Source organism: Anguilla anguilla, chromosome 9 (assembly GCF_013347855.1).
Source record: "Anguilla anguilla isolate fAngAng1 chromosome 9, fAngAng1.pri, whole genome shotgun sequence".
NCBI lineage: Eukaryota > Metazoa > Chordata > Actinopteri > Anguilliformes > Anguillidae > Anguilla > Anguilla anguilla.
This window is the reverse complement of record NC_049209.1, coordinates 13,256,618-13,284,594: the sequence shown is the minus strand read 5'-3', so window position 1 is coordinate 13,284,594 and position 27,977 is coordinate 13,256,618. Positions and strand designations below refer to the sequence as shown.

The following is a 27,977-nucleotide window of genomic DNA, read 5'->3' as shown; positions in this document are numbered from 1 at the left end:
AGTGACCACGGAGCTCTGTATCCTGAGGACTCTTTAGAGTTATTATGTGAATCATACCGCCTGCCACTGTCATTATCAGCTTTCCTTCAAAAAAGTGACAGGACCTATTTTCAGCCTAAAAGATTGGTCCTTTGTTTATATTGGAGAAGTCCCACACCCAACCTCTGTGCCCTCCTCCTCAGGGTTTTTAAACAAGTGTATCTGAGGCAAGGAGACACACAAACACTCACAGCCTGGCCAAGGGAGGTTACACACTGCTGCTTGGATTCTATTTTCCAAGCACGAACACTTTCACTCTCAGTCTCTCTCGCACTTAACGGTTTAGAGCTGAGAACCCTCTGTGTGAAGATAAATCTCTCTCTCGCCTGACGGTTGGTGCATAAGTGGTTCTGCTATTTACTGGGACTGACTGGAACAACACAGTAGGACACCATGGCACTCAGACAAAACTCTGACAAAGAACCCAGCATTGAGCTCTTCATCAAGGTCAGTACTTTGTGCTTCTTTCAACAAATTTGAAGTATAAAGTTGCTGACATATTTGCTGACAGTTTGTTTGTGCTACAATACTTATCCTACATCAACGAGTTTCTCAATATATCTATAATGGCACTGTCTTTGCAGTAATTACATTTGGATTAATAAATGTAGTTATTTTTGTAGTTATTTATTGATTTTTTAGATTATTGTCTCCTGTACTTAATAGATATCTATATTGTATGGAATTACTAAGAATGTATGAACATACTGTAGACAGTATTTATCTATTACGGACATTGACATCTTGCTCCATGAAAACTGTCAAAGATGAGATTCTTGCTTTTTTGGTATTAGGGTTAGGTAGTTTCTCAATCAACCTACGTCTAGAATGTATGCACACATCAGCATTATGATTCAGGAGAGAAATTCTGTTAATTGGTCTCAGGAATTTTAACTGGGATATATTGTATGTCTTCATATTGTTTCCAGAGCAGAAGCATTGTGCATGAGAAGCATAAGTATTTTATCAGTGCCAGCCGTTGCTAATTGTGGGCTTTGTGGGGTGGTGAGCATGGATTATGGAGGTGTTCCCTTAGAGATTTCAATCGGTATGCTTTATCACTGCATACAGACAGCCTAAACAGAGTTATCCCTTATCGTGTCGTAGGAAGTACACCAGGAGCCCTTTTCTGCACTTCACTGATACGCCCCAATACAATGCGTGCTGTTGCTGTCTAGCACACTGGCCTTCATGACTTTACTTTCTGCCGTAAACACACAGACCAGTCTACACCCATCTGCTCACTGCCACACCCACCATGACCAAGCTGTGCCGTGTATTCACTGCCACACCCACAAAGACAGACCTATACCATTCTGTTCAGTGCTGTTCCTATGGAAACCAAAAGACACAATTCTACACAATGCATAATCCACAGAAACCACCCTACACCATTCTGCTTGCTGCATCACTCAGACATGCCAAACTACACCATTCTGCTTGCTGCAACACACACAGTACACCTGCACCACTTCATACATTGTGATACCCACAAACACCAGCCTAAAGAACCAGAGAGAAGTCCAGATGCTAACCTACACCAGTATGTCCACTATACACCTACATCCTTTTTCTTGTATTTTTTTCTTAACATTGTCTCAATACCTGTGCCAATTAAATTGTTTGGTGTACAGCAGGGCTATTAGACTGGAGTCCGGGGGGCCAAATGTGTTATAAAACAGACAAGCTCAGGCCCTTTGATCATTGGGAAGAAAAAACAAAAAAGTATAAATCAGATGCATTAAAAATTGTGTCTATGTCCAGGTCTGCATAAAGAACAAACAAGAACAGTGTCAGCATAACACAGACTTGTGACAGAATAAGAGCTATGCATAGGCCTAAATTTAAAAGACATTTACTGTATAAAGCCCAATATGTATTATTCAGACATTGTTTTGTGAAAATGTTTGTTCCATATTCCCCATTTTTATTAATGTGGGCCCATGAGGAAATGGTTGAATAGCCCTGGTGCACAAGATCACAGAGAGATAATATCATCGTCTTACCGATTCCAAATGGGCTATTTTGAGTGCTGGATATCAGCACCACCTCAAATCCATGATGGAAAGTGTTGTGTATTTACATGACATTTTAAACATTAAACAGACAGCATACAATATAAACTGATTGCTTACTGGAGCAATTCAGGTTAACCCTCCTGTTCGGTTCATTTTTTAGGTACAGCAAAAATGTTCCCGGGTGATATAAACATACAGGGGGGGTTTGCAAATACATGAAATGAACCATTTTAATTTAGAATGTTGATTACACTAATTAAGGCCAGTAGAAGAAGTTTCATACTGAAAAAATAATTTTAAGTATTTTTCCTAGATTTTCAAACTTTAAAAAGGGTCAATTTGACCCGCAACATAACAGGAGGGTTAAATGCCTTGTTCAAGCTCACAACAGCAGTGCCCGACCTGGGAATCAAAGCTACAGCCTCGCAGTTACAAATCCAGTTCCCTACACAATCCTGCCAGCCCGTGCAGAAGAGACTTCAGGAAAGAAAGGGAGGGGCCATGTTACTCATTGCCTCCTTTCTTTACTCGCCCTTTCCTGTGACATCAAAGAGCCAAAGTTGTTTTTCCTGCGCAGTTATCCAGAAACACAGCTCTACCCCTTCCAACCGAGGATGTAATAATTAATCTTTTTGATAGAACGCAGGAGTAATGAAAACAGAGGTGTTATAGTACCACCGCTGAGCTCAGAGGACGGCTCCTCCTAACAGACCCAGATTACCACATCAGCACTTTGCTGCCAAGAGAGGTGAGGAGGTGTCTTGTGCAAATAAGGGCGTTATTTGTCTTTTGTCTTGCATAGCTCTATATAGTCATTATTCTTTTGAATGAACAATTTCCTAACACACACAATATGTTACATATAGCAAGTATTTCCAGAGCTTTTTTTTTTTTTAAATCTGAGACCTCTCTCATCAAATACAAACTATGGGCTGCTATGAAATGGTTCTCGTACTGTACATGGAGACTTATGTAAAACACAACATCAGATATATTTAGTAGAATACAAACTCTGTCACAATATTACCACAGATGTGTAACCCACACTTCTTTTATGAAGCAGGTTTAATATATCTGAAAGTCAAAAATGGAAATCATACTTTTTTCCATTTCTGAGGACCCTGGGACTCCATCATTACTCCCTATACTGTATATAGCATGGCTTCAAAGCAGTCGCTTCACAATAAAGACACATTTCTGGTCCAGGCGTATTTTGTTGTAGCAAATTCTGCATCAGGTTCCGAAATGATTGCGTAAGTTTCTATCCAAACCGCTCAGTTGGACAATTTCTGAAGAAAACGCAACCTTGTGAAGCATTTCAGCCATCTGTGAAAGAAGGCCTATCTATCTAGATTGAGCATTTTATTGAATGGTACACAAAAGAATATATCCATTGATCACCAAACAAAGAAAGAGAAACAGTAAAGACTGGCTGCACACCAGCAGGTGTTTCTTTATTTTCATTTCCTCCTGTCCTCTTCTTTTCTTTCCTGTTTTGTCCTGTTCTCTCCTGCTGTGTTCTGTTGTGCTTTGTGTTCCTGAAAGAAGAGAACAACAAAATGGCTTGCTATTGCATAATTTAGCACATACCTTGGTGCCATTCAAGAGGCTTTGTTCAATAATGGCACTGATATGAAAGCACAGTGTGGCATACAGGTTGAGGTAACAGGGAATTCACAAGTTAGTATAAATGTTTCATTTGTTGTGCTTTCATGCAGAAGCCAGTGAGTTTGCTTTAGGCAGCGTGGGTGTAACCATGTGTGCGCATGTGTTTGTCCTCAGGCTGGACATGACGGGCAGAACGTTGGAAACTGTCCCTTCTGCCAGAGGCTCTTCATGGTTTTGTGGCTGAAAGGAGTCAAGTTCACAGTGACCACAGTGGACATGAAGAAGTGAGCAATGTTGGTTAAGCACCATTATCAAGGGGACAATAACCAAACAATTTATATAACCATAGCCACTAAATAAATAATCACTACATCACATATTACTGTACCTCACATGACCACTACACCACACATAACCACAGCATCACACATAACCACAGAATCACACATAAACACTACACCACACATAACCACAGCATCACACATAAAAACTACACCACACATAACCACTACACCACACATAACCACAGCATCACACATAAACACTACACCACACATAACCACTACACCACACATAACCACAGCATCACACATAAACACTACACCACACATAACCACAGCATCACACATAAACACTACACCACACATAACCACAGCATCACACATAAACACTACACCACACATAACCACAGCATCACACATAAACACTACACCACACATAACCACAGCATCACACAAACACTACACCACGCATAACCACAGCATCACATAAACACTACACCACACATAACCACAGCATCACACAAACACTACACCACACATAACCACAGCATCACACATAAAAACTACACCACACATAACCACAGCATCACACATAAACACTACACCACACATAACCACAGCATCACACATAAACACTACACCGCACATAACCACAGAATCACATAAACACTACACCACACATAACCACAGCATCACACATAAACACTACACCGCACATAACCACAGAATCACATAAACACTACACCACACATAACCACAGAATCACACATAAACACTACACCACACATAACCACAGCATCACACATAAACACTACACCGCACATAACCACAGAATCACATAAACACTACACCACACATAACCACAGCATCACACATAAACACTACACCGCACATAACCACAGAATCACATAAACACTACACCACACATAACCACAGCATCACATAAACACTACACCACACATAACCACAGCATCACACATAAACACTACACCACACATAACCACAGCATCACACATAAACACTACACCGCACATAACCACAGAATCACATAAACACTACACCACACATAACCACAGCATCACACATAAACACTACACCACACATAACCACAGAATCACACATAAACACTACACCACACATAACCACAGCATCACACATAAACACTACACCGCACATAACCACAGAATCACATAAACACTACACCACACATAACCACAGCATCACACATAAAAACTACACCACACATAATCACAGCATCACACATAAACACTACACCACACATAACCACAGCATCACACATAAACACTACACCGCACATAACCACAGAATCACATAAACACTACACCACACATAACCACAGCATCACACATAAAAACTACACCACACATAACCACAGCATCACACATAAACACTACACCACACATAACCACAGCATCACACATAAACACTACACCACACATAACCACAGCATCACACATAAACACTACACCACACATAACCACAGCATCACATAAACACTACACCACACATAACCACAGCATCACACATAAACACTACACCACACATAACCACAGCATCACACATAAAAACTACACCACACATAACCACAGCATCACACATAAACACTACACCACACATAACCACAGCATCACACATAAACACTACACCACACATAACCACAGCATCACACATAAACACTACACCACACATAACCACAGAATCACATAAACACTACACCACACATAACCACAGCATCACATAAACACTACACCACACATAACCACAGCATCACACATAACCACAGTATCATGCATAACCACATGTAGTCACTACTCCACTCTCCAGCACAGCACAGTACCACATTTTGTAACGAATCATGGGTAAAACTTTCAGCAGTCTTGCATACACGTCCGTAGCAACAGGAATGGAAACTGGAATTGGGCATAGAGTTGAACCTGAAAATACATAGGATACTGGGGATACCGATTAGGTTAAAAGCAGAGATGAAAGCTCATACTCCCAGCACAAAACAATTAATGTGGTGTTCATAAAATACTAAATCTAATCTGTCATTTCTTGTAATATTTTTGCCAGAGGCCTCAACAGCATTGTTGCTGTTGGACAAACATTCTGGCTTGATTAAAAAGCGATGCCTCTAAGTGAGTAATGCAAGGAATGCAAACACACACCCCACCATTAAAGGCCACTCACTCGTGCCCTGTGTTTTTCCAACTGAGTCAGAGGGAATCAGAAATCAATTATTCATCAACATCGATGACGCAGAGGCGGATGTGGTGTTCCGTAGCCGATAAATGACCTCGCTCGACCTCCTCTGTCTCTCACTGCCTCCATCTCCACTCCCCAATTTTTCAGGAAGCCCGCAGAGCTGAAAGACTTGGCCCCAGGGACCAACCCTCCTTTCCTGTTGTACAATGGGGACCTCAAGACCGACTTCATCAAGATCGAGGACTTCCTGGAGCTGACACTGGCCCCACCGAGGTATGGCATACTTAGCATAACAGCTATTAGAATGCCCCTTGGACTGGCATGGATCCAATCGTGTCAGACTAACCTCTGTCCCTCACTATTCAAACCAGGTATCCCCACCTCAGTCCCCAGAACAAGGAGTCCTTCGACGTGGGCGCCGACCTCTTTGCGAAGTTCTCAGCTTACATCAAGAGCACCCCCACCAACACCTGTGAGTGATTGTGAAAGGCAGAGCACCAAGTTAAATAACTGTGCTCTGATAAAACTATGACTCCCTGCGCAGTATGATGGTGATCCATCAGATTGAGAGTGAATGAGCGGAACACTGACAATATTTGCTCAGTCATGAAATTCAGATTTGAAATGACCTGTCGCTTTTGCACTGACCCACCTCATACCTGTGCCATTCCGATCCAGCCTAATTTGGCAAATTGTCAAACATTATGCTCAAGTGCTGCTGACAGTAAAATATCATGGGAGTTCAACCTTTTTCGGACCATCTGTACCTCTGTGATATAAGAAAACGCAAACTGTGATCACTCACCAAATATATGTGCTTGCTCATTTCGTTACAATGGTAGTGTCAGACCAGTAGGATTTTTAGTAGAAGTTTAGGGTGTGGAAGCTCTGAATCCAGCTCTGTCGGCTATTAATTATCTCCTCTTAAAAGGTTACCCTTCTGAAATGGCCCGAAAGAACAAACAACAACAGAAGACTCCGAGATACAGTACATGTATTGAAATATTAGACAATTTAAATTATTCATTATTATTAAAAATAATAATCTCAATTTAAATATTTTAATTCATTGATAGATTTGTCGAACAGTAACATGGTAAAATCAACCAACGAGTCGAAAAACCAACTCTTGATTAGGTCTTAAAATTAAATCATTTTATTAAATGGACAACTTGATAGACTAATTTGAATAATGAACAGAAATTATACATTCATAAATGAATGTACGCTCCTTACTTATAACTTACAAAAAAAAGCATTCATTTGAAATTACAAATAAAGAGAGAGAGACTGATAAGCCAAAACTGGCCCCAGAGTATTGTCCTCTTCCTGTTTCAGTGCAACAGGAACAAGAGGAAGCAAGCTAGAAAAATTCAGATGTTGTGAACACACAACCAATGAACCACCATCCAAACAAGAAGAGGAAAACTCTTCTACTTCAAGGCTCCAAAACCAACAGAACACTTCAACCATCATAAATACCTTGCCCAGCAGAGAGTGAGAATGTTTGCCCTAATTGAACGATGTTGAGTATAAATGTGGAAGGGGTTAGGCTCATTTATTACAAGGACAGGATTATTTTGGCAATGTTATGTTGCTGAAAGCAGGGCTAAAACCATGATATTATCACCGAATCAAGAATTCAGCCCCTTCTAAATGTGACTAAACATGAGTACATTAGGAGGCAATTCAGCTCAGCTATTGCATACCACTGCAAAATGGAAATTTATTCCTGCTTTTAACAAACAGGGAAAGTTGGAGCCAATTATTTTTAAGTCCTGTCAGTAGTGCAATCTTCACCTTTAGGCAAAATATCACATTCATTTGACAAGGCCAATCGTACTACACTGACCTCTTGAAACCAAAGCTGCTTCTGAAAATTTAAATTCCAAACTGGCTTACCTCAACAACCATTGTCTACTGAGGGCTCTATTTTTCGGAATCAATGTTGCACAGCGCAAGGCCCCAGTCTATGGCATGGCCAGTGGCTAGTGATGTGGCTAGTGAATGTTGGTATTTTTGTGACCAGAGGAGAGGAGTATTCTGCGGAAAGCATGCAGTGCACTTTGATAATGGGCTGGATTATACAGAATATATTATCAGTAAGTGGGGTGCAGCTGGATTAATTAATAGCCAATCAAATTAACTTTTTTCATTCCCTTTAAAAGCAGTGCTTTTAAATAAAACCAGGAAGCTCGTACAATATCATTGATCGGTTCAGAGCAGTAAAATGGCTCGCTGGTGCACGAAAGAGAAAGTACGATGCACGAGTCCAACATTTTCGCAATAATAGCATGGCTTAATTGAGCGGGATTGAATGAGTAGTGGATTTGTCATGTTTTAAATGCACTTAGGCTATGTTTACACCACCTGGTAAAAGATGTAAACAGACGATCAAAAAAATAGGACACGTTTTAAAAAAATCGGAATTGGGTATCAAGACCTTCGGTGTAAACGTATCCTGAAATAGAAATTTTAAAAAAAATACCTTCTTAAATATGAGCATAAACTTGACAAAGCCGGTCAGATGAAATAGGAAGTTAAAGTGGGTGTGTATTGGGGTGTGCAGCGCAATTGACAGAATGCTTGCTTGCTTCTGTTCGGGCGAAAACATCACCTAACAACTGAACCCATGTCACAGCAGACAACGCTCTCCTCACCATAGGAACTGGAGAGGGTAGAAGGCGCTGGGCGGTGAATTCTTGGAAGCAACAGGAAACCGCGTCTACTGTGCATGCTTGAAGGCAAAAGAGCTTGCTGCCCATTGATTCAATCTGGAAAACCGAGGTGATTTAACAACCAAAGATGTGTGTTCATAAATTTCAAAATCATAAATTTGTAGAGCAGTAGCCTATGTGAAACAATGGTTGTTTTGGTGCAGAAGTCTTGAGAAAATATTTATTAAATATAGCCTGACATATTTTATTCCATATTACATATTTTATTTATAATCTGCTTTTCATATGAAGCGTAACCACCGTTAATCGAGTTTCAGAACATGGGGAACTTTTATTGTGCCTTCAAAACTCCGATATTCCCCATTAAATGTAATGTTTTGCCTTCAGCATGCGTAGTTCAGACTTATTTCCGGGATTGAAGGCGTGCCGGCCTCTAGTCTGTTTTCAACAATAACCACCCAATTTTGGCGGCCCCAATATCCCCTTTATTACTTTTGATGGCGGCAGAATTATTAGCTATTTATATTAAGAACGTTACGTTACGTTACAGGCACTTAGCAGACGCTCTTATCCAGAACGACTTACACAACTTTTTACATAGCATTTTACATTGTATCCATTTATACAGCTGGATATGTACTGAAGCAATGCAGGTTAAGTACCTTGCTCAAGGGTACAACGGCAGAACTGTGACATAGCCCAATGAAGGATTTTGACGAGCAGATTGTCATCAGTCAATTGGAAGATGACACTGCCATATTTTTAAAATGCAAGGAACAAAATGCTGCGATATATTAGATTTTTCAAAATTTCCGGATTAACTTTAAATCTAAACAAATGTGAATGAATGGAAATCTATGACTGCCCTCTAGTGGCCTTTCATGGAATCCCCATAAAAACAACAGTGTAATATCTCGGTATCCATATAACCAAGGATAAAAAGTGAAAATCTAAACATTTGGACCAAGTTTAAGGAATGCAAGGTTAGACTTAACATCTGGATGCGAAGAGATATATCGATTTTGGGTCGTATCTTTCTGCCAAGAATGGAAAATTTAGCTAGGTACATTTACCCTGCTTATTCCTTGGCTATTTCTAAAAATAATAATAATAAAAGACATTAAAATGATTAATCAAATTTACTTTGATTACATTTGGTAGAAGAAGGTTCATTATTTAAAGATATGTCTTTTGGTCAAAGACTTTGAAGATGGGGACTGCAGGTGCAAATCAACTGGCTAAAATGTTTTTGAACCATGGCAATAATTTTTGGTTTTGCATACCTTCAGAAATAAAAAAAACTAGGAGTAATAGATGTGACTTCACCATTCAAGACTGTCAATGAAACTGCTGTCCTTTCATCAGCAAGCATTAATCTAGCATCAATCTATTGCAAAATATTGTTCAAACACAACTTTACCCCCACAATATGCCGATCTGGAGTAACAGATGTGTGGTTTTTAAAAGCAAATCTCTTTTTTATGAAAAGTGGGCAGAGAAGGGTAAATGGTCTGTTATGCATCTCCTGGATAATACAGGCAATATTCTGTGTCATATATTCTCTGCTTAAAATTCAAGTTAATATGCAACCCAAAACAATTCAAAATCACAATTATATCCATTACTTAATCTGTCTTTATGATGGCTAGACACATGTTAATATATTCCTCATCTACAGTTCCATCTATTCCATTATAATAATTTTAAAAAACTTTCGTGGTCTTGGGGGGATAATTGATAATTGATTGGATCTTTAATCTGATTGGTCAACATGCTATATTCCCCTTCCTTCTGGTAGCTTCTCTGTCTTGTCTCGCATTGCCTGCTTGCCTCGTGTCACCAGTTATCCCAGCATGCCTTGCGCACATATAGACCCGGGGGTTCATTCCAATCCAAGGGGCCAGCTTTTAAGCTCTCAGTTTCGCCACTGATTATGAAGTGGCCCCCTAGTGAAACCCATATTTTTGCTCAAAAAGCTTATTTTCCCATTAGACCCCATTTGGTCACTTGGCGCAGTGCGAGTCACGAAATTACCAAAGGGCTGAGGCACGTCACACGTGTACTGGCCGTAAATAGAGCCCTAAGACATTCAAATGATGGTCTCCATTGAATGTCACTCTCAAAATTAAAATATGCCAAACTAGCACAGTAGTCTTATGCAAGTCCTTGCTTTGAACCTCTATAGACCACGAGAAGGCCCTACTGCGAGAATTCCACCGATTGGACGTCTACCTGAACACCCCTCTCCCACAGGAAATAGACCATAACTCCACGGTGGATACCCTTGTCTCAAAAAGGAAGTTCTTGGATGGGGATCGCCTCACACTGGCAGACTGCAACCTGCTTCCCAAACTTCATGTCATCAAGGTGCTGTAAAGTAGCAGTTATGCCCTACTTCTCAGTGTTCTTCATGTAATCGTTTAGGATTATAGAATTTAAATTTAATTTAAGGACAAAAAGACCACAGAGGCAATCCAGTAACATAGTCAAAGCATGGAGAGCACTTACCTACTCTGCACATGCACAAATTGAAATTTCCCTCACCCTTAGCCAACACTAATTTATCTTTTAAAAATACTTGCTCTAATTGTGTGGGCAATAGTTATTATGTCCTGAGAGTTTTTTTACTTGCTACATAGATGCAGAGCTTCTTTTCATACTTAAGTTCACCTTTGTAAATTGATCTGGACTAAAGTGTCTGTCAAAAGCTTCACATATAAATGTGAAGAGCAGTCTTGAATAATCAACAGTTTAATTAAGTTCACTCATTGAATATTAATCACTGATGCAGTTCTACACAAATTCAGTGAAGCAGAACAAGAAGGTAATGGTTCAAACTCTCATCATCACATCACATTACTCTGTGATTCATTCTCCTGGGTAGACCATGATGTAAACCATGTATTTCCAAGCTTCATAGTGGGCCTTGTGGCATAACACACCTCTTTGCCTTTATCGATAATGTTAAGTGTAGATCAGTCAAATTTTTTGTATGGGAATGTAGTGCAACAAAGGTTATTTTCTTTGCATTCAACAAGATTTCTTCTTCTCAGATTGCAGCCAAGAAGTATTGTGACTTTGACATCCCAGTCCAGTTTACGGGGGTGTGGCGCTACCTGCAGAACGCCTATGGAACAGAGGAGTTTCGTCACACCTGCCCAGCCGACATTGAGATTGAGAAGGCCTATCTGGATGTAGTGGGCAAGAGGAAATAATTCTCTGAACTCTCCCCTCTTCTCAAACCTCTCCTCTGAACAGTACCCAACCCCAGCTCACTATAGCCTGAACTGAGGTCTTCTCATATAGTAGTAGGGCCACAAAATTTCTATGGAAAGTGTTGCTCTTGTATAGTAATCCAGTAGTCAGCAGAAACCCATCTCACTTCCAGGAACCTATGTGATGAGATGTGGATGAGATTTAGGTGGGGAACTTTGATTGCCCGTGTACTTCTTTTCCAGGGGATCACCTCTGATCATTATTGTATGGCCAAAGGTAAAGCCAGGGTCTGCGTTGAGGAAAGTTAAATTATTTTATCCATGGATATTGGCCATGTTCAGACAGCTAGTAAAAAGACAATCATATCATCTCAATAGATGAATAACAGCAGTTTAAGTACATTAACCACTCTGATCTGACCATTTTAAAGCATTGAAAGCATATCAGAATACTGAATTTATGGTATACTATTTACTATATTCATGAGACTTTTAGAAAAATGAATGGGCCAAGTTGATTGAGCAGCCTTTTATTATCACAATTATTACATTATCACAGTCCTATCCTGATTAATTAAATTTCACATATGCGGTAATGACAATGATGATGGTAACAATGGCATTGATGAAAACATGTATAGTTGTATTACATTTTCAGAATATTTGATGAACGCTTGAATTGTAGTGAAGTATTGAAACGCCAAAGAATCATTAAAGATGTCTCTTGCTTAGCTTTCCATCATATTTGCAACATGTTTGTCTCATGCTAGGGTAAATGGATTTTTTACCTATTTTGTATCCTGCAACATTAATATTCTTCACAATTCTGAAAAATAAAAGCAGTTCCAATTTATAGTGTGCCTGTGTTACACTGTGAGGATGAGGTACACTGAACTACATCTAGTTTATATGTGGTGAAAAATCGCACGGCAAATGCTTTCTCCATAAACCAGTCACATTTTGACTGAAGGGGGCAGTTATTCCAAAACCATTCAAGGCATGATTTTTTATTTTTAGTCCTGGAGGGAGTTCTATACTTTCATTTTTGTATTAATAAAATTATAGTTTGAACCTGACATGGGACAAATGCATAAGTTTTGAATATTTACATTTGAATTCACATTTCCAGATGCACTACAATCCTGGAAAACATATATTTAAAATATATATTTGATGTATGCATATTATTTCTCTATTTTTTCAAATACAGATAATTTTGATGAATTTGATTACTTTCAAAATCAGCTTCAATATAGCAACAATGATAATTACAAATGCTGTTCACTCTCGGGTAACTGCTTTGACACCCTGATGTTTTTAAAGTCTTACATGGTTCACATGGTTTTGAAATTAATCTTTTATGACTGTGCATTTGGAGAATACGTTATATTATGTTTTAATTAAACAGATGTGCAAATGTATAAAGATGTGTTTTTGTGCCACACAATTACATATTCAATACAAGTATCTGTCTGTGATTTCAAATGGGCCCTTTATTTTGAAACACAACACATCAAATAAAAATAAAACACTTAAAGGTGAAATATGAATGTTTTGTTTTTCAAATATTCTCCAATACTTTCTAAATGTTATGAATGCTACTGCATTCAACTATTCTGTATTCTGGTTTGAACCCATTTCTCAGCCTCTGTAACTCAAAAAAGAATCACCTTCCAAACCCACTGACTTCAAATTAAAACAGGTAACAATTAAGAGAGTTTTTCAGTGGCAAAATATAGCAAATATGCAAAAGAGACTCACACGCAACAGTGGAAGCTTAAAAAAGACAGACGGTGCTCTCAGTATGGGACCATGCATGTAACAAAATATATACCCAGGCTCTTCAGAGAGACTACCCCAAGTAGACACTGGAACACTCATACAAAATAAAGCATGTTTGTTTAAATAAGATTGACGTTTCAACTTAGCCTTTTCTTCAGAGTCAACGTTGAATAACGTTATTTGAGTCAGTCTAACTCAAATAAACATGCTTCATATTGTATGAGTGGGTAGTCTCTCTGAAGAGCACAGGTATATATATTTTTTCAAATATGCGTTTGACAACAGAAAGCCTGAATAATTTCATGTGAAAACTTCTAGAGTGGAAAACTGTTGTTTGACACTTTGTTTGTCCCAAAAACAAAGCTCTGTCAACAAAACCACATCACGCAGTTCTCTATATTGCCTGGGGCAGTATATGGCTGCTTCCATTTGGATAATAAACAATGGATTGTTTCAATTGTTTATACCAAGTTCTTTACACATTCTGGACCAAAAGCTGAAACTTGAGAGTGTGAGGCATGAGAAGGGGGCAGGTGAGATAGCTATGGGAATCAAGCTGTGTTTGTACAAGGCACAGCTCTTTACCCACGTCAGGGGTGACGCTGCTTTTAGTTTGTCACGCAGTACTTCCAGAAACAACCTGAATAAGAAACAAACAAATGGAAACAAACAAATATTTCACATATGCTTTGTTCCCGGAACTAAATATCACAGTTGGAGTATTGTCCAGTGCATGATGCATTCAGTATGTGCATATCCCATACATGTCCTGCATGGGTAAACGTTAACTTCATAGTAGTCAAATACATAATTCTGTCATATTTTGTATTTACCCAAAGGGTGGTGCTCTGAATGTATTCCATCCAGCTGAAATAACCCATACATAACAGCCAATGGCCAAATTTGTGCATTTATAACAGCGGTAAGGAGAAGTAACAGAACCTCTGCTCTAAATAGATTAGAAAATTTTAGAAAGTTAGAAAGTTTTTCTTTGTATTTCTTAACATCCATATAATTTAAGACTGTAAAGATATTGTAAAAATATTCAAGGAGAGTTGTTGAACTTGATGATTTGTCATGGTATGCTACTGTTTATAGCATATATCTTACTATCTCAGAGGTAATCTCCAGATGACATATAGATGCAAGTGCTAGCCAAGACTTGCATTAACCTACTGTGTGCAGTGTAACTGTACTCAGAACATCGCTCTTTATTAACCATGTTTGTTTTGCTTCACTTACTCTGCACCTGTTGTGTTAGGCAAAGTGACAGCTGTCAAGTATCCTGAAACTTCATAAAGGCAAGGTGAATTATCTTATCTGAAACAGACAGGTGAACTCTCAGTGAAGGGTCCATACGTCATCAATAGGCAGGACAACACCAAATTTCTCACCTCTCTTGTTGACGCTGGGTAATCTTTGATCAGAATGGAGGAAGCCATGTGTGGCAAGGCTGCCTGCTGCTGCCAACTTCAGCAACACTGCCTTAATATCATCCTCCTGGGAGTAGAGCACACAGGCCTGAACATGTAGCATGTTTCACACCCACGCATCTCTCCCTGTGCTCCAACAACAATACTAATTGTGTTCATAGTAGCAATTGTAGTACTAAACTGTACAGGCAAATGGTGATCTATGCATTCTGATCAAGGACTTTCTCTAAATTGTTGAGGCGATCAATGTTATCTTACCATGTTGTTCAACTTTTCCTGTTTCAAAGGATCTTTCTGGCCTGGAAAGAGAAATGTTATTTCAAAATGTACCTATGTTGGCTCTATGATGGAATATAACATATGTAAACTGGATGTACCACTAATTCATCAATCAGCCATCAGCTATCATCATGTTATAATTTAGTTGAGGCTTTTCAAAATTTTCCCTGAGGTTTGTTTTCAAAAGCTTACTCTTGTTACTTACTCTAAAACTCTTGTTCATGATCTTTCTCTTAATGTATGATCTCTCGCTTAGCTCTCTTAATTAATTAACATCCTTATGATCTCTACCTATTAGAATATAACCTTAAAGGCTATTAACATTAAGAACGCCAGCTTTGGTACAGTAACTACCCTTAAAAAATCTTACTCAAGAATGTTCTGTTCAAATAAAAGTGCTTAGAATTTTTCGAGCAAAACACTGACAGTTAACCAGTGAGTGGTCAGGCTGGTTATGCCTTCACCTTTCATCCAGGTGTTCTTGCCACTGTCCAGCTGCAGTAGGAAGGGGTGCATAGCTTTGATCTGATGGTGGTTCCCCACATCCAGGTGCTCTGCCAACTCAAGCTCTGGCTCCAGCCTCTGGATCACATCTGCTGAGACATTGCCCGGTTTTCACCCTTTTCTGTACTGACCTACAGTATGATGATCTGCTACACCAGGATGCTGCACCTCACATGACACCTACAGATCTGCAGACATCCTGTGGCAGATCTGCAGACATCTTGTGGCTTTAACACGCACCACTGGCAGTATTTTAGCAACTTAGTTCCAGTTAAAAGGCTGCCAACAAAGGTTGTAGCAAACAATCATCCACATTTATGAAGTGCCAATATTTGTGGATCATCTGTGAATTCAAAGGAATTCATGCCTCCTTTGAAGTCAAATAGAGACCAATGAGACAAATTCATTCCTGAACCCAGAATAAATATAAATAAAGTGTGATCTGAGTCATACTCTGTCACATCAGCTGTTGATCACAGCTGACGTCAAACCGCATTAGTCACCTGTCAGCATCAAGTAAAAAATGAATTAATTGGGCAAGTCTTTATCCTCAACAAAAGTGCAGGTTTTCCATGGGAACAGGCAGCATTTAATGTTCAACTTAAAAGACACTGAAATTCTTTCAACTGCCTTTCAATTTATTCTTTTTTTCCTCTGAAAATGCAAAATACTCGCCCAAGTAAAAAAAAACAACACCAATGCATGTTTTTCATAAATGACATTTTGATATGAAATCAGTGCGGGAGTACTGAAAAAAAAAAGAAAATATTGAACCCTTGGATTTACAGCTAACTGCAGAGCAATATTGGTCTTCATCCTGCACATCGAAATTGCCATTTGATCACAGACTTTGAAATGAAGATGCCGTTTAAAGCAATGTGATCACAGACTAATATCTCATGTTGTTTTGTTTCCAAATCCAACAGATGGAATTTTGTATTGCATCTCCAGGAATCTTATATATTATTTTGAATGGATTTTAATTGATGAAATGTGTATTTTGTATCTACTGAACATACAATATTTCAGCCAGTCATCTCCATATTCAATCCAAATTTTATAAAGTACAACCGTAGCTCAATTTCCCAAGTAACTATGTAAAAATAGATTTTAATGAATCACAACAACTCAGCAACAAAACAGCTAATCCACTCTCCTTAACTTGTGGCAGACTCTTTGATTAAGAGCAGTATGAGGTGGCAAGAGGATGCAGGTGAATTATGAAAGACGAAGTGCATGTGAAAGTCAAGCAGCTGCACTGGCCTACCTGTCCACGGCTCCATGTCAGTACCTGAATATAGCGGGAGTGCAGGAGTCCGCTGTGCGGTGTACACCGCGGCCAGAATGCAGCACAGTGCCCAGGACAACATAACGGCAGTGTGTCAGGTGACTCTGGTCTACTTTGTGTCTCGCTGAGGGAATCAGACTTTTATACCTTCCAGGGACATCTATCTCGAAGAGATCAATTCATTATCATGTCATCTCTATTTGGTGTTAATGGTTTTAGACATGATGGCTTTCTCATCATAAAAGCCATTTAGGGGGTGTTGTCAATTAAGACCAAGCCTATCTGTACCAGCACAGAGAAGGACAAATGTTTACTCCAAACTATCAGGAACTGATAGTTCTTTACGTCTGATACAACATTTTTATGTGCTTATCATCCCTTTCTGATCTATAAAAAATAATGGGATAAAAATATATTTAACACTTTTAGTTGTGGGTCTATCTTCAGTGCAGTATGTTTCAGCCCTCATAAATCTAATTAATTTATATGATTTTCAGCTTGTGCTTGAAGGACAACAGGGAGAAAATGTGTTCAGTTCAGTTTCAATTTGACACTGAAAATGAACAAGCTGCTAAAACAAATCTTGCGTTCTACAAAAGTGACAAATGACTTTTATGGCAGGATGCCAAAATTACAATCTGAATATCTTGTAGAAAAGCAGATGAAGTCATTTGCAGACTGTAACAGATTTGCATATTCAGAATGTATTTCTTCAGTGTTCTTCAGCGTACTTCAGATTTCATGCAATAGCCACATTCTGTAATTGTAACTATGTATTTGTCATTTCAGTTTTTTCCTATCAGATATCTTTATCCAGGGTGACATTATACAGTGTCTAAAACTGCGCTCTAATTACACATCTATTACCATTTACCATTACATCTAGTGGCATTAAAACAGTTGAGGTAATGTACAATGCTTGCAATGTGGGTGCAGCAAACTGGGTCCACTATTCATTGGCTCAGTGACATCCCTTACATGGTGGAGTTACACAATATAACCATTTTTGTTTTACACATTTTGTGAACTATCTATAAAGCAGCATTTTAATTGCACAAGCATACAATAGTAGTTTCTCAGAAGCCATTCAAATATGTAAAGTTTTAAAAACATAATGAGAATTTATGTAGCTTTATAGAGTGTATACCTGATAACAGAAACTGATTATACTGGAGAATGTATATTTTTTCTTCTCACATTGTAAAAAAAACTTGTGCAAAGAGCTTCATGTTAACTGAAGAATGGAAATAGACAGAATGACTGTGGCACATTTCATAAAGAGTTGAAAATGAAGTTACACGAGGCTCTTTATCAAATTGAAAGGTTTGTAATTGAACAGGAAAAAGCATTACCAAAGACCAAGAACTTAGTGATGGATGAAGCTGTCTAGAGGCTGTGGTCCTGCCATTAAAGACACCAAAACCATCCTCATTCCTCATCTTTGATGAAGAGTAGTGTCTATACATGAAGCTGGACACAGACAATGTATTTCGAAGGAAGGATCCATTATTTACCACATTCTTTTGATTGCTTCAGGAAATATTGAAGGACAGCATAGCTCATACAGAAATTGTTCTTTGTTTCTTTGTCTCTACTGCTGTTCATTCCCAGAAAATAAAGGCGAAAAATCAGAAAAAAGCGAGACATGATTTTTGCAGTATTACATTCTTTGTGAAAGGTTTATTGCACAAATAACTTTTTTTGTAAATACAACTAATAATAATAATAATAATAATGATAATAATAATAAATTATTTGCAAAAGAAAAAATTATTGACCCAGAAATGTATCCCTAAGGGCGAGTGTACATTATACATTTTTTTTCTCATGGGTTACGACGTCAGGAGGTCGGATGCCCTCTCACACTTAGCGAGGCTCAGATTGTGACAACAGGTCGGATGATAGCCATAGACTATGCGAGCTCCTGACCAGATCAGACAACTGAAAAACAGAATCGGCTCGCGTGACCTCTCGCACCTGACAAATTCAAGCCAATTGTGCACAATTTTTTTTTTTAGGCATGTCAAAAAACAATCGGGACCCTGTAAGAGACAGATCGGTTCAGAATGGTATCTCATGCCTTGCGAGTTGACGACCAGACTGTTTTCTTACAATTTGGTCCCCAATATGAAAAAACAATCTGGAGCCCACGACTCATATAATTAATGTATGCCCGCTCTGACACATGCAGCCACTCAGAATTCAGACACACACACATGCTCACACACTCTTCAAACACTATCACCTGCAAGCAAGGAAAAGGCCCCTAAGTCCCCATTAGCTACCATACAATGTTGTCACAACATTGTCACAAGGTTGTGGAAACCTCATAGAAAGTGGGGCGACATAGCTCAGGAGGTAAGACCGATTGTCTGGCAGTCGGAGGGTTGCCGGTTCAAACCCCGCCCTGGGCGTGTCGAAGTGTCCTTGAGCAAGACACCTAACCCCTAATCCCTAACTGCTCTGGCGAATGAGAGGCATCAATTGTAAAGCGCTTTGGATAAAAGCGCTATATAAATGCAGTCCATTTACCATTTACCATTTACCAAAGTTGTCGCACAACGTTCAGACAACATTGTAGAATGTTGTGCAACAACGTTATTGCAATATTCTGACATAATTCATCTTTATTTTGTAAAAACCTTGAGACAACATATGGCCTCATATTTTGACAACTCTGTGGACAGCGTTTCGGTGTTAGACCAGTTAGGCTGGAACTGAATTTGCATATAATACAATGCGAATATTCTAAGGATGTTTGCAATACCATTTCTGCCACCACCTATTTCCCCCACGGAAATGGCTCATTGGAGCATGTTAGCTCTTCAAAATTCACTTTCAAATAAACTCCATTTGGTGGCAAACCACATTCTTGACAAATGATGCAGAACTAAAAAATATTTATTCCCTGAATTTTTCTTACAGAATTAAAACCATTAAAACCCAGAAAAAGTTGCCCAAATAGAAGATGGTTAACAATCTTCTTACAGAAAGAAAAGAAAGTTCTGTTATTATTCAAAAGCATACCATAAGACCCTTATCAGTATGTAAGTATAGCATTACCAAATTTTATTTTTTTATTTCACCTTTTTTAAAAACCAAAAAATCCTAAGTGATGTGCAATCTCTTTTGCAAGGGAGATTTAGTCAAGAAATCAGCAAAATATTATACATGCCAAATACATTTTTTAAAATACCAATCATTAAAAGAACAATTAAACGCACTTCCAGCATAGAGTTCTTTTACATTAGGATAGCAGCCAGGGCATGCCCTATTAACCCAGCACGGAGAGTTTTGCACTCCTCGGGGTTTCCTACAAAAATAAACACAATGACCACAGACTCCCTGCCCTTAATGCTTTTGCATTTTACCATCTGTAGAATTTTGATATCAAAATGTATAACGGAGGCCAAGATTTTGCGCGAGTTGTTTCAGGATGAAAAAAATTTCTATAACTTTTTTAGTCACGTGGCCCATCTCCGTACCCGGATGTCACCGGCTAGAAAATGAGCTGATGCGGTCTTAAATTCAGGTAGTGAGCGATGCAGTCAGTGAAGTTACTGTTACGTATGTAGTGAGGTGCGTTGGTTCATATCAAGTCTGGTGCGGTATATCTGAAACGGAAGAACATCTGTAGAGCGCAGTTCCTCGGATACACATGTTTCCTTATCGGTGCAGCTAGAGTGAACCAGATAGTGCTACTGTAAATTAGGCTACGTGCACTAAGAAAAAGGTAAGACATGGTCTGTTGCCTTGACGAATTTAGCTGTGTTACCGTTAACTGTTAGGTTGAAGTTAAGGTATATTTAGTAACACATGTATTGTTATTTATCGAAAGCTATGAACTTTATCGAAACTAATTAATCGTCAACTTCATCGGGTATATTAGCCTAATTTAGTAGGTTGTAGCTGTTGCTAGATATGGATGAGATTTATTGTATATTGTACTCATTTCTGAAGTTTTTTTAAGCTTATCGCTAGCCCCTGTCCTGTATGGTAACATACGCTTTCACCTGGCAAGTGCACGGCATTGACTAGCTGTCACTGCCGTTGATGTGCATCGGGAAATATGAAGAACGACGAGATTCCTGAAGTATTGGAAAGTAAGATCTAGCATGGGGAGATGCTCGCTTTCGCGCTAGCTGCCTAGTTATTATTATTATTATTATTATGCCATTTTGGAAAACATCTTTACACTGAATCTTCTGACCTAGCACCGATGAAGTGCCGTTAAATGTTTATGAACAATTGCATGATAACAAGCTATGGCTGGACCTGCTCAGAAATAGCCGTTGTTATGATTCGGATGTGAACATACACAATATGCAAAACAGGGCTGTGAACAATCCTGTGTTTTAGAAGTGAATAACGTCTTTGTGCTGTTTGTATGTACACTTGCAAAACTGGATTGGAATTCACTGTTTTACCAGACAAGACTTTACAGCCATATAGTTGTCAATGAGAGTTGACTTTGTTGGCACCTTATAAAAAAATTTTTTTTAAAGAAAGAAAGAAGTCAAGTTGCTATAACCCGCTCATTAATTGGTTGTGAGCCAAAGGACGAAATAGGTGCCAATTGAAAATCACCGTGACAGAATATTGTTGTGACAACAATAGTTCAGGTGGACTTGCCAGAAATGGAGCCAAGTCCTCAACAGCAGTTAAGGATTTATGTTGGTCTTACGTGGTGTCGGTATAATGGTCTTGGAAGTACTGTTTAAAATGTCATTTAAAAAGTGTTCCAGTGGCAAGCTGAATGCCCTTTGTGACATTTGAGATTTTCTGTATCTCATTTACAGCACATCCAACAGGTTCATCCGGATATGACAGCATTCCAGCTGTACTATGCCTCTCATGTTGCTATAAACATTTGTGGAGTGCCAAAAACAAAAGTTTAAATTATCCATTGTTTCTGCCATGAAACCTGTTAGCAGAAAAACAGGTCTACTAGTTTGATGTCAGTTGGGTGTGGACCCAATGACTGGGCAGATTTAGAAATAGCAATATATGAGTGTTGACACACGCTCATGCGTGTGTCTGTTCTTATGCGAAAGCTGTCATTGAGCATGTTAGAGGTGTGTTATATGAAGAATTATGTATTCAAATGTAATTGGGATTTTCTTAATCTTGTAAAATAGATTTAAATCTCAATAAGACATTCTGTATAAAGTATAAATAAAACAATAAACAATAAAATAACTTAAAATAATATTTTTAAAGTCTTACAGTAGAGGTTTTGGTTAAAAATGGCATTGTCCTTGTTTCTTAACCTGTCAGATCATGTGATTTGATTTACTAAATACCTGTCATTAGAGTCCTAACTCATTCAACAAAGGCATAACCTGAGGTGAATTTCTACAATAAATTAACAGTTCTGAAGGTGAATTGGTGACATTAAAGTCCCTCTACAGATGCAGCGAGCAGGTGACGATGAACCTGTATTATTATAGTTTTAAGAGAAGCAATGGATATTTTAATTTGTATTTACAGTAAGCACTGCAAAAAGACGGTAGGAAGATCCAGCCTGTTGATTATGTTCTTATTGTCTTTCCCGAAGTAGAGGCCTAAACATGCCGTCGCAGAGCAGTTCCTTCATGAAGGGCATGATTCTCGGGGCACTCTTCTGCGTGTTCTTGTCCCTTTTGGAGAGCCTGAGCCCGGGGTCGAGCACTGAGCTTCATCAGCACCACCATGTCAGGGCCCCCAGCAAGGTGGACCTGCAGGGACTCTCAGAGGCCAAGAAGCTAGAGCTAAGTCAGAAGATGCAGGTGTACTGCGCCATCATGGTGCAGCCCAAGATCCTTGCGTTCTGGGCCACCGCCAATAACACCTGGGCCAAGCACTGCGACAAGGCTGTGTTCTACACCTCCGAGCCGGACAAGGCCCTGGAGGCCGTGGACCTGCACGAGAAGGACGAGTGGCTCAGGGTACGCAAGGCCCTGATACACACTTTTCAGAATGCCGGGGAAATGCGCTGGTTCTTCTTGGCGAAGGCCACCACCTTTGCCATCATCGAGAACCTCAAGCTCCTCCTTCTGGACAAGGACTCCAGCCAGCCCTTCTACTTGGGCCGCGCAGTAAAGTCCGGCCAGCTGGAGTACATCGAATACAACAGCGGTGTCGTGCTGAGCTACCAGGCCCTGCGGCAACTGGTGCTGGCTTTCCAGGACCCTCTCAAGTGTCCGGAGCAGGGCCACAGCCTGTGGAAGCTGAGCCTCGAGAAGGAGCTAGCGCTCTGCCTGAAGTACGGGGGGGTGTTCGCTGAGAATGGGGAGGACTTCCAAGGCAAGATGCTCTTCAACAGTAAGAACATCAATGGCCTCATCTCTGACAGCCGGGCCAAAAACCCTACGAACGTGGTGGAGGGCTGCTGCTCTGACATGGCCATCACCTTCACCGGCATGTCACCCTCTCAGATGCAAGTCATGATGTTCGGTGTTTACAGACTGCGGCCCTATGGACACATATTCCATGACTCTTTGATATTCATGCCTCCTGAGGGTTCGGATAACGATTGAAGTCTTAATTCTCATACATGGATTTTGTGAGTATTTCCATTAAATCCAAATAGGTATCAATCTTAAGCACCATATATATATATTATGTGTGTTTGTGTGTGTATGCAAAAAAAAAAACATATATATGAAAATACAAACCAAAGTAACTACTGAGTGAGCCACTCCACTACTAGTGACTACAAAGTCACTACAAAGCAACTTGAATTTATTTTTCAGTACTTTTTTGTGGTTTTTTGCCCTGTTTTCACTATCATATGTTACCTACTTCAAAAAACTATTGTCTACAGTGGGATGGACAAGGAACACAGCCCAAGCCTTTTTTGTTATTTGTTCATGAATAACCTTTTGGTTCCCGGATTTAAAGTTCCTTTATGCTCTTGTGCTTTGACAATAAATGCTTCTGAAAGATACTGAAAGATAAACACACCTGTACTTTTAACTGTCTCTGCTCAGTTAACCATCTTTGTTTGCTGATTTCATAAAATATGATGTAGAGTTCCTTGGTGAATGCACAATGCCTTCACAGAGTAGTAAACACAATTTTCTCAGTGCCAGGTGAGAGAAGTATATTGGATTTAATCTGAGTTAAAATCATATCTAACACTTCTTGGTACAAAGTACTTAAAAACAAACAATCAACTCAACTAACACAGGATGGGTAATGTTTAAGAAAACTACATCCAAAGTAATTGTTTGACTGTTGTATATCATTAATTATCACTGTAGAAAATGTTTATATGCAGAAGGTTTTCTGTTATTAATTTTTTAAATTAAATTTCTGTTGTATTATGCATAAAAGTATATTGTCAAAACATAAGGTAAGACATTTAAGACATGAAGTGAACAGAGTTCACCAAGGTACAGTAGTACTTTAAGGGACAAATTGAGATAATATGAAAAATTCAAACCCCAGAGTTTCGTGGCCTGCTGGTTTTGGGTTTTAAATTAACATCCATAACAAATTCAGACCCAACAAACCACATTTGGTGAATTAACTGTGCAAACAACAGTTTTAATTTATCAGTCAAGTACGAATAAACACAGTAAATAAGGTACTGCCAGCTTAATTCTAGGGAAAAACCCATTCAGATTTTCCTCCTGAGAGAAGGATGGTACTTCCTGTGGGATGGAACTGCCTACACCTGGGCCAGTACCATCCTTCTCTCAGCATACAGAGGTTCAAGTGTTCAGGTAAAATGTGAATGGGTTTTTCCCTAGAATGACCTGGCAGTTCCTTATTTACCTGCAGATGTGTTGTAATGTATGTAGTCTAAAGATGAGAACTGGACAAATACATTTAATGCCATAAATTATAACCATAGTCATATCTTGTAATATTGACTTTTGGCACGTTATCATTTCATAATCATTATGTCATTTTCTTAATAGTTATAATCACAGTCCTCATCCCTTAAATACTGAAGAAATTTCCACCCCAAGTTGTTTCCAGGGAGATGAAGGTTTTCAGTCACATGGATGTATGAGGTCAATGTGCAACTGATATCTATGTGTATGTTATTGTTACTCAGAAGTTGAAAGTTTGGTTTGTATTTATGCAATGTATTATTATTATTTCCATTTAGCAGACCATCTTATCCACGGTGACATATACAGCTTTTGTATGTTTACAAAGTATTTTATACAGCTTTATATACACCAAACCAATTCAGGTTATGTACCTTGCTCAAGGGAACAATGGCAGTGTCCATCCCGGGACTTGAACCTGCTATCTTTTTGTTACAAGCCCAGTTCCCAAACCATTATAGGACACTATCTGCCTGTTATCTTGACATTGATGCTGCTCCTACATGTTGGCCAGATTTAAAAATATTTTCATGGCACAGCAGTGTATCTACTTGAATAGTACTGAAGATCGGTTTCTGTATCAAATGAATACTAATGTTTCATTTTTACCAATCATGTTGCTACTGATATAATTATTGTTTAATTAGTTTTTTTACTAGTTGTGTTAATGCTCAAATGTGTTTTCTGATAAATTAGGATATTTAAAGATTAAAATGTCCTTAAAAAACTAGAAATTAATCAATATGCACCTTGTATAGCAATAAAAGTATGTTTGAGAGAGAATTGTACATTTTTGGAAGAAATATATTTTGAGTAATTTATTGTATAGAATGAAATGGTAATGCATCTCTGTGTAATATGTTTTGTATGATTTGAGGTACTGTCGGATTTGATATTAAAATAATATGATACAATTAATTGTATTTGGTTGTTCTATGCTGTTTCTCCATTTTGAATAAAATTCCATTGTGGTAAAATCATCTTGTTTGAGATATGAGTTTAGACCATGAAGTATTCTAAAACTACAAAATTATTTTATGCACTTTGTTTTTAATCCTAGCTCCTTTAGAAAGTTGTTTTATGATATAACGACTGTGAGCCATGAAACTGTGTGCAGTATATTGATTTTAATAGAGATGTAATGGTTGAGTGAAAATTTTACATCACAGAGTTGCACACAATGCATTTATTTGAATGGCTAAAACTGAATTATCATGTTGGCGGAATAACTTGATCCAGTCCGTATCATTGGATTACTGTAAGATTTTACTGATACATGTATTCTGATAGTGAGCCTTTCATTTTAACCTGAACAGCACAATTGGCTTGACACCGTTACTGAGATCAGTGTGCGCACAACACTGTGGAGGCATGCCTGAAAGAACTGGCCCATTTTCTGTTTTCATAAATGCTAAGGCATTGTTTGACAAAGGAGAATCGGATGCTGTGATTTGGTTGACACAGTACCTTCACAACTTTGGTCTAATTGAGAACATTTAAGAAACCTAAGAACAATGGAAATTTTACCTTACGCTTTGTTTATCAAATAAAGGTGTGTCGGCCTTCCAAACTCATTACAAAAAAAAAATTACAAAAATTACAAAATAAAAATGCACTGAGGCCCACACTCCAATAATAAGATCCTTAAATGGGAAATGTTTTGGATACATACTCAGGGCACTATGTCACCAGTTGGGATGAACAATGAATTCAGCCTCGTACTTTTTCTGTCCTAAAGTATATGGTAAACAGATAAATATAGTCTATAGTCTTATAGTCAAATAGTCTCTTTGTAGAGTCTTCAGTTATTTATTAAATGAAATGGGGGAAAATAAATAATTTCTATACTTTTTTCTGCCATGCCAGCAATTCCCTGGTGATAACTGTTTGTTAAATAACTGAAGAAGGCATGTTCTTATTTTTCCCTTAGCTTTTCAAAAATAAGCTTTATTGTAATATAACTGTCCTAATTATGTCCTTCGTCCTCTGCATATTATAGTGTAGGGCAGTTAACAAAAATGTAATTGTTCATGTGCAATACAGGGTATGCACATGACGTCACAGTAAGTGGAAGTCACTGCGGTTACACCCACTGAGTGGCAGAAAGCCTGAGTGGCAGCGTTAGCGTTCAGCTTGAATGCCGCCAAAACACAAAAAACACATCTAAAATTGGAAAGAGCTGTTGTGCGATTGACTGTACAAATAGATTCAACAAGAAATCGGAGCTATCTTTTTACAGACTGCCGAAAGATAAAGAAAAGAGAAGCAAATGGATCGCTGCAATTCGCAGAACAACTGGAATCCAGGCACCGAAACCTGGATTTGCGGTTGTCATTTTGTGTCAGGCATGTTGGATTTTTGGGTAAAATCATACCTTAAGTCATGTACTGTATTGACTACTCATCAATTAAATACTTAGCATCTTTCATTTATATTCTGTGCAACTGTAAACATCCATGATGATGAGCCTTGTGTTCTACAAACAAAGGGGGGGGGGGGGGGTGGCAGTGTTAGCTAGCCAAGCATATAAATTAAGGTATGATTTTACCCAAAAATCCAACATACCTGACACAAAATAACAACCGCAAATCCACGTTTCGGGCCTGGATTCCAGTTGTTTCTGCGAATTGCAGCGATCCATTTGCTTCTCTTTTCTTTATCTTTCGGAAGTCTGTAAAAAGAGCTCCGATTTCTTGTTGAATGTCCATGGACCACTGGTTCTTTGGTAAGTTCTATGGATCACTGTTGAGTCCAACTGCCTTTAAGCAGATAATTGTTTGTTTTACTCCCGGTTCTGCAGTTT

The 27,977-nt window shown here is 38.7% G+C and overlaps 2 protein-coding genes across 3 annotated transcripts; both read left to right on the top strand.

Moving 5' to 3' along the window:
* The first annotated feature begins 35 nt into the window (after positions 1–35).
* On the top strand, positions 36–12,918 carry LOC118236774 (chloride intracellular channel protein 2-like). Its single transcript, XM_035435396.1, has 6 exons — positions 36–486; positions 3,840–3,949; positions 6,320–6,445; positions 6,544–6,644; positions 11,036–11,217; positions 11,904–12,918. The coding sequence occupies exons 1-6, from the start codon at positions 433–435 to the stop codon at positions 12,063–12,065; spliced, it is 735 nt and encodes a 244-aa protein (XP_035291287.1). The 5' UTR covers positions 36–432; the 3' UTR covers positions 12,066–12,918.
* Positions 12,919–20,858: 7,940 nt separating this feature from the next.
* LOC118236773 (C1GALT1-specific chaperone 1-like) lies at positions 20,859–26,088 on the top strand. Of its 2 annotated transcripts, none has more exons than XM_035435394.1 (2): positions 20,859–21,084; positions 22,912–26,088. In XM_035435394.1, the coding sequence occupies exon 2, from the start codon at positions 22,922–22,924 to the stop codon at positions 23,867–23,869; it is 948 nt and encodes a 315-aa protein (XP_035291285.1). In that variant the 5' UTR covers positions 20,859–21,084; positions 22,912–22,921; the 3' UTR covers positions 23,870–26,088. The 2 variants fall into 2 exon arrangements, with proteins under 2 accessions (XP_035291285.1, XP_035291286.1); XM_035435395.1 differs by having other exon boundaries at positions 22,909–26,088.
* The last annotated feature ends 1,889 nt before the right edge of the window (positions 26,089–27,977 follow it).

Bases quoted from the DNA above. Each gene is read 5' to 3' on its own strand.
- LOC118236774 (XM_035435396.1), top strand. From the start codon at position 433: ATGGCACTCAGACAAAACTCTGACAAAGAACCCAGCATTGAGCTCTTC. The intron at 6,446-6,543 runs GTATGGCATACT...TATTCAAACCAG, and splicing joins CTGACACTGGCCCCACCGAG to GTATCCCCACCTCAGTCCCC. The intron at 6,645-11,035 runs GTGAGTGATTGT...GAACCTCTATAG, and splicing joins GAGCACCCCCACCAACACCT to ACCACGAGAAGGCCCTACTG.
- LOC118236773 (XM_035435394.1), top strand. From the start codon at position 22,922: ATGCCGTCGCAGAGCAGTTCCTTCATGAAGGGCATGATTCTCGGGGCA.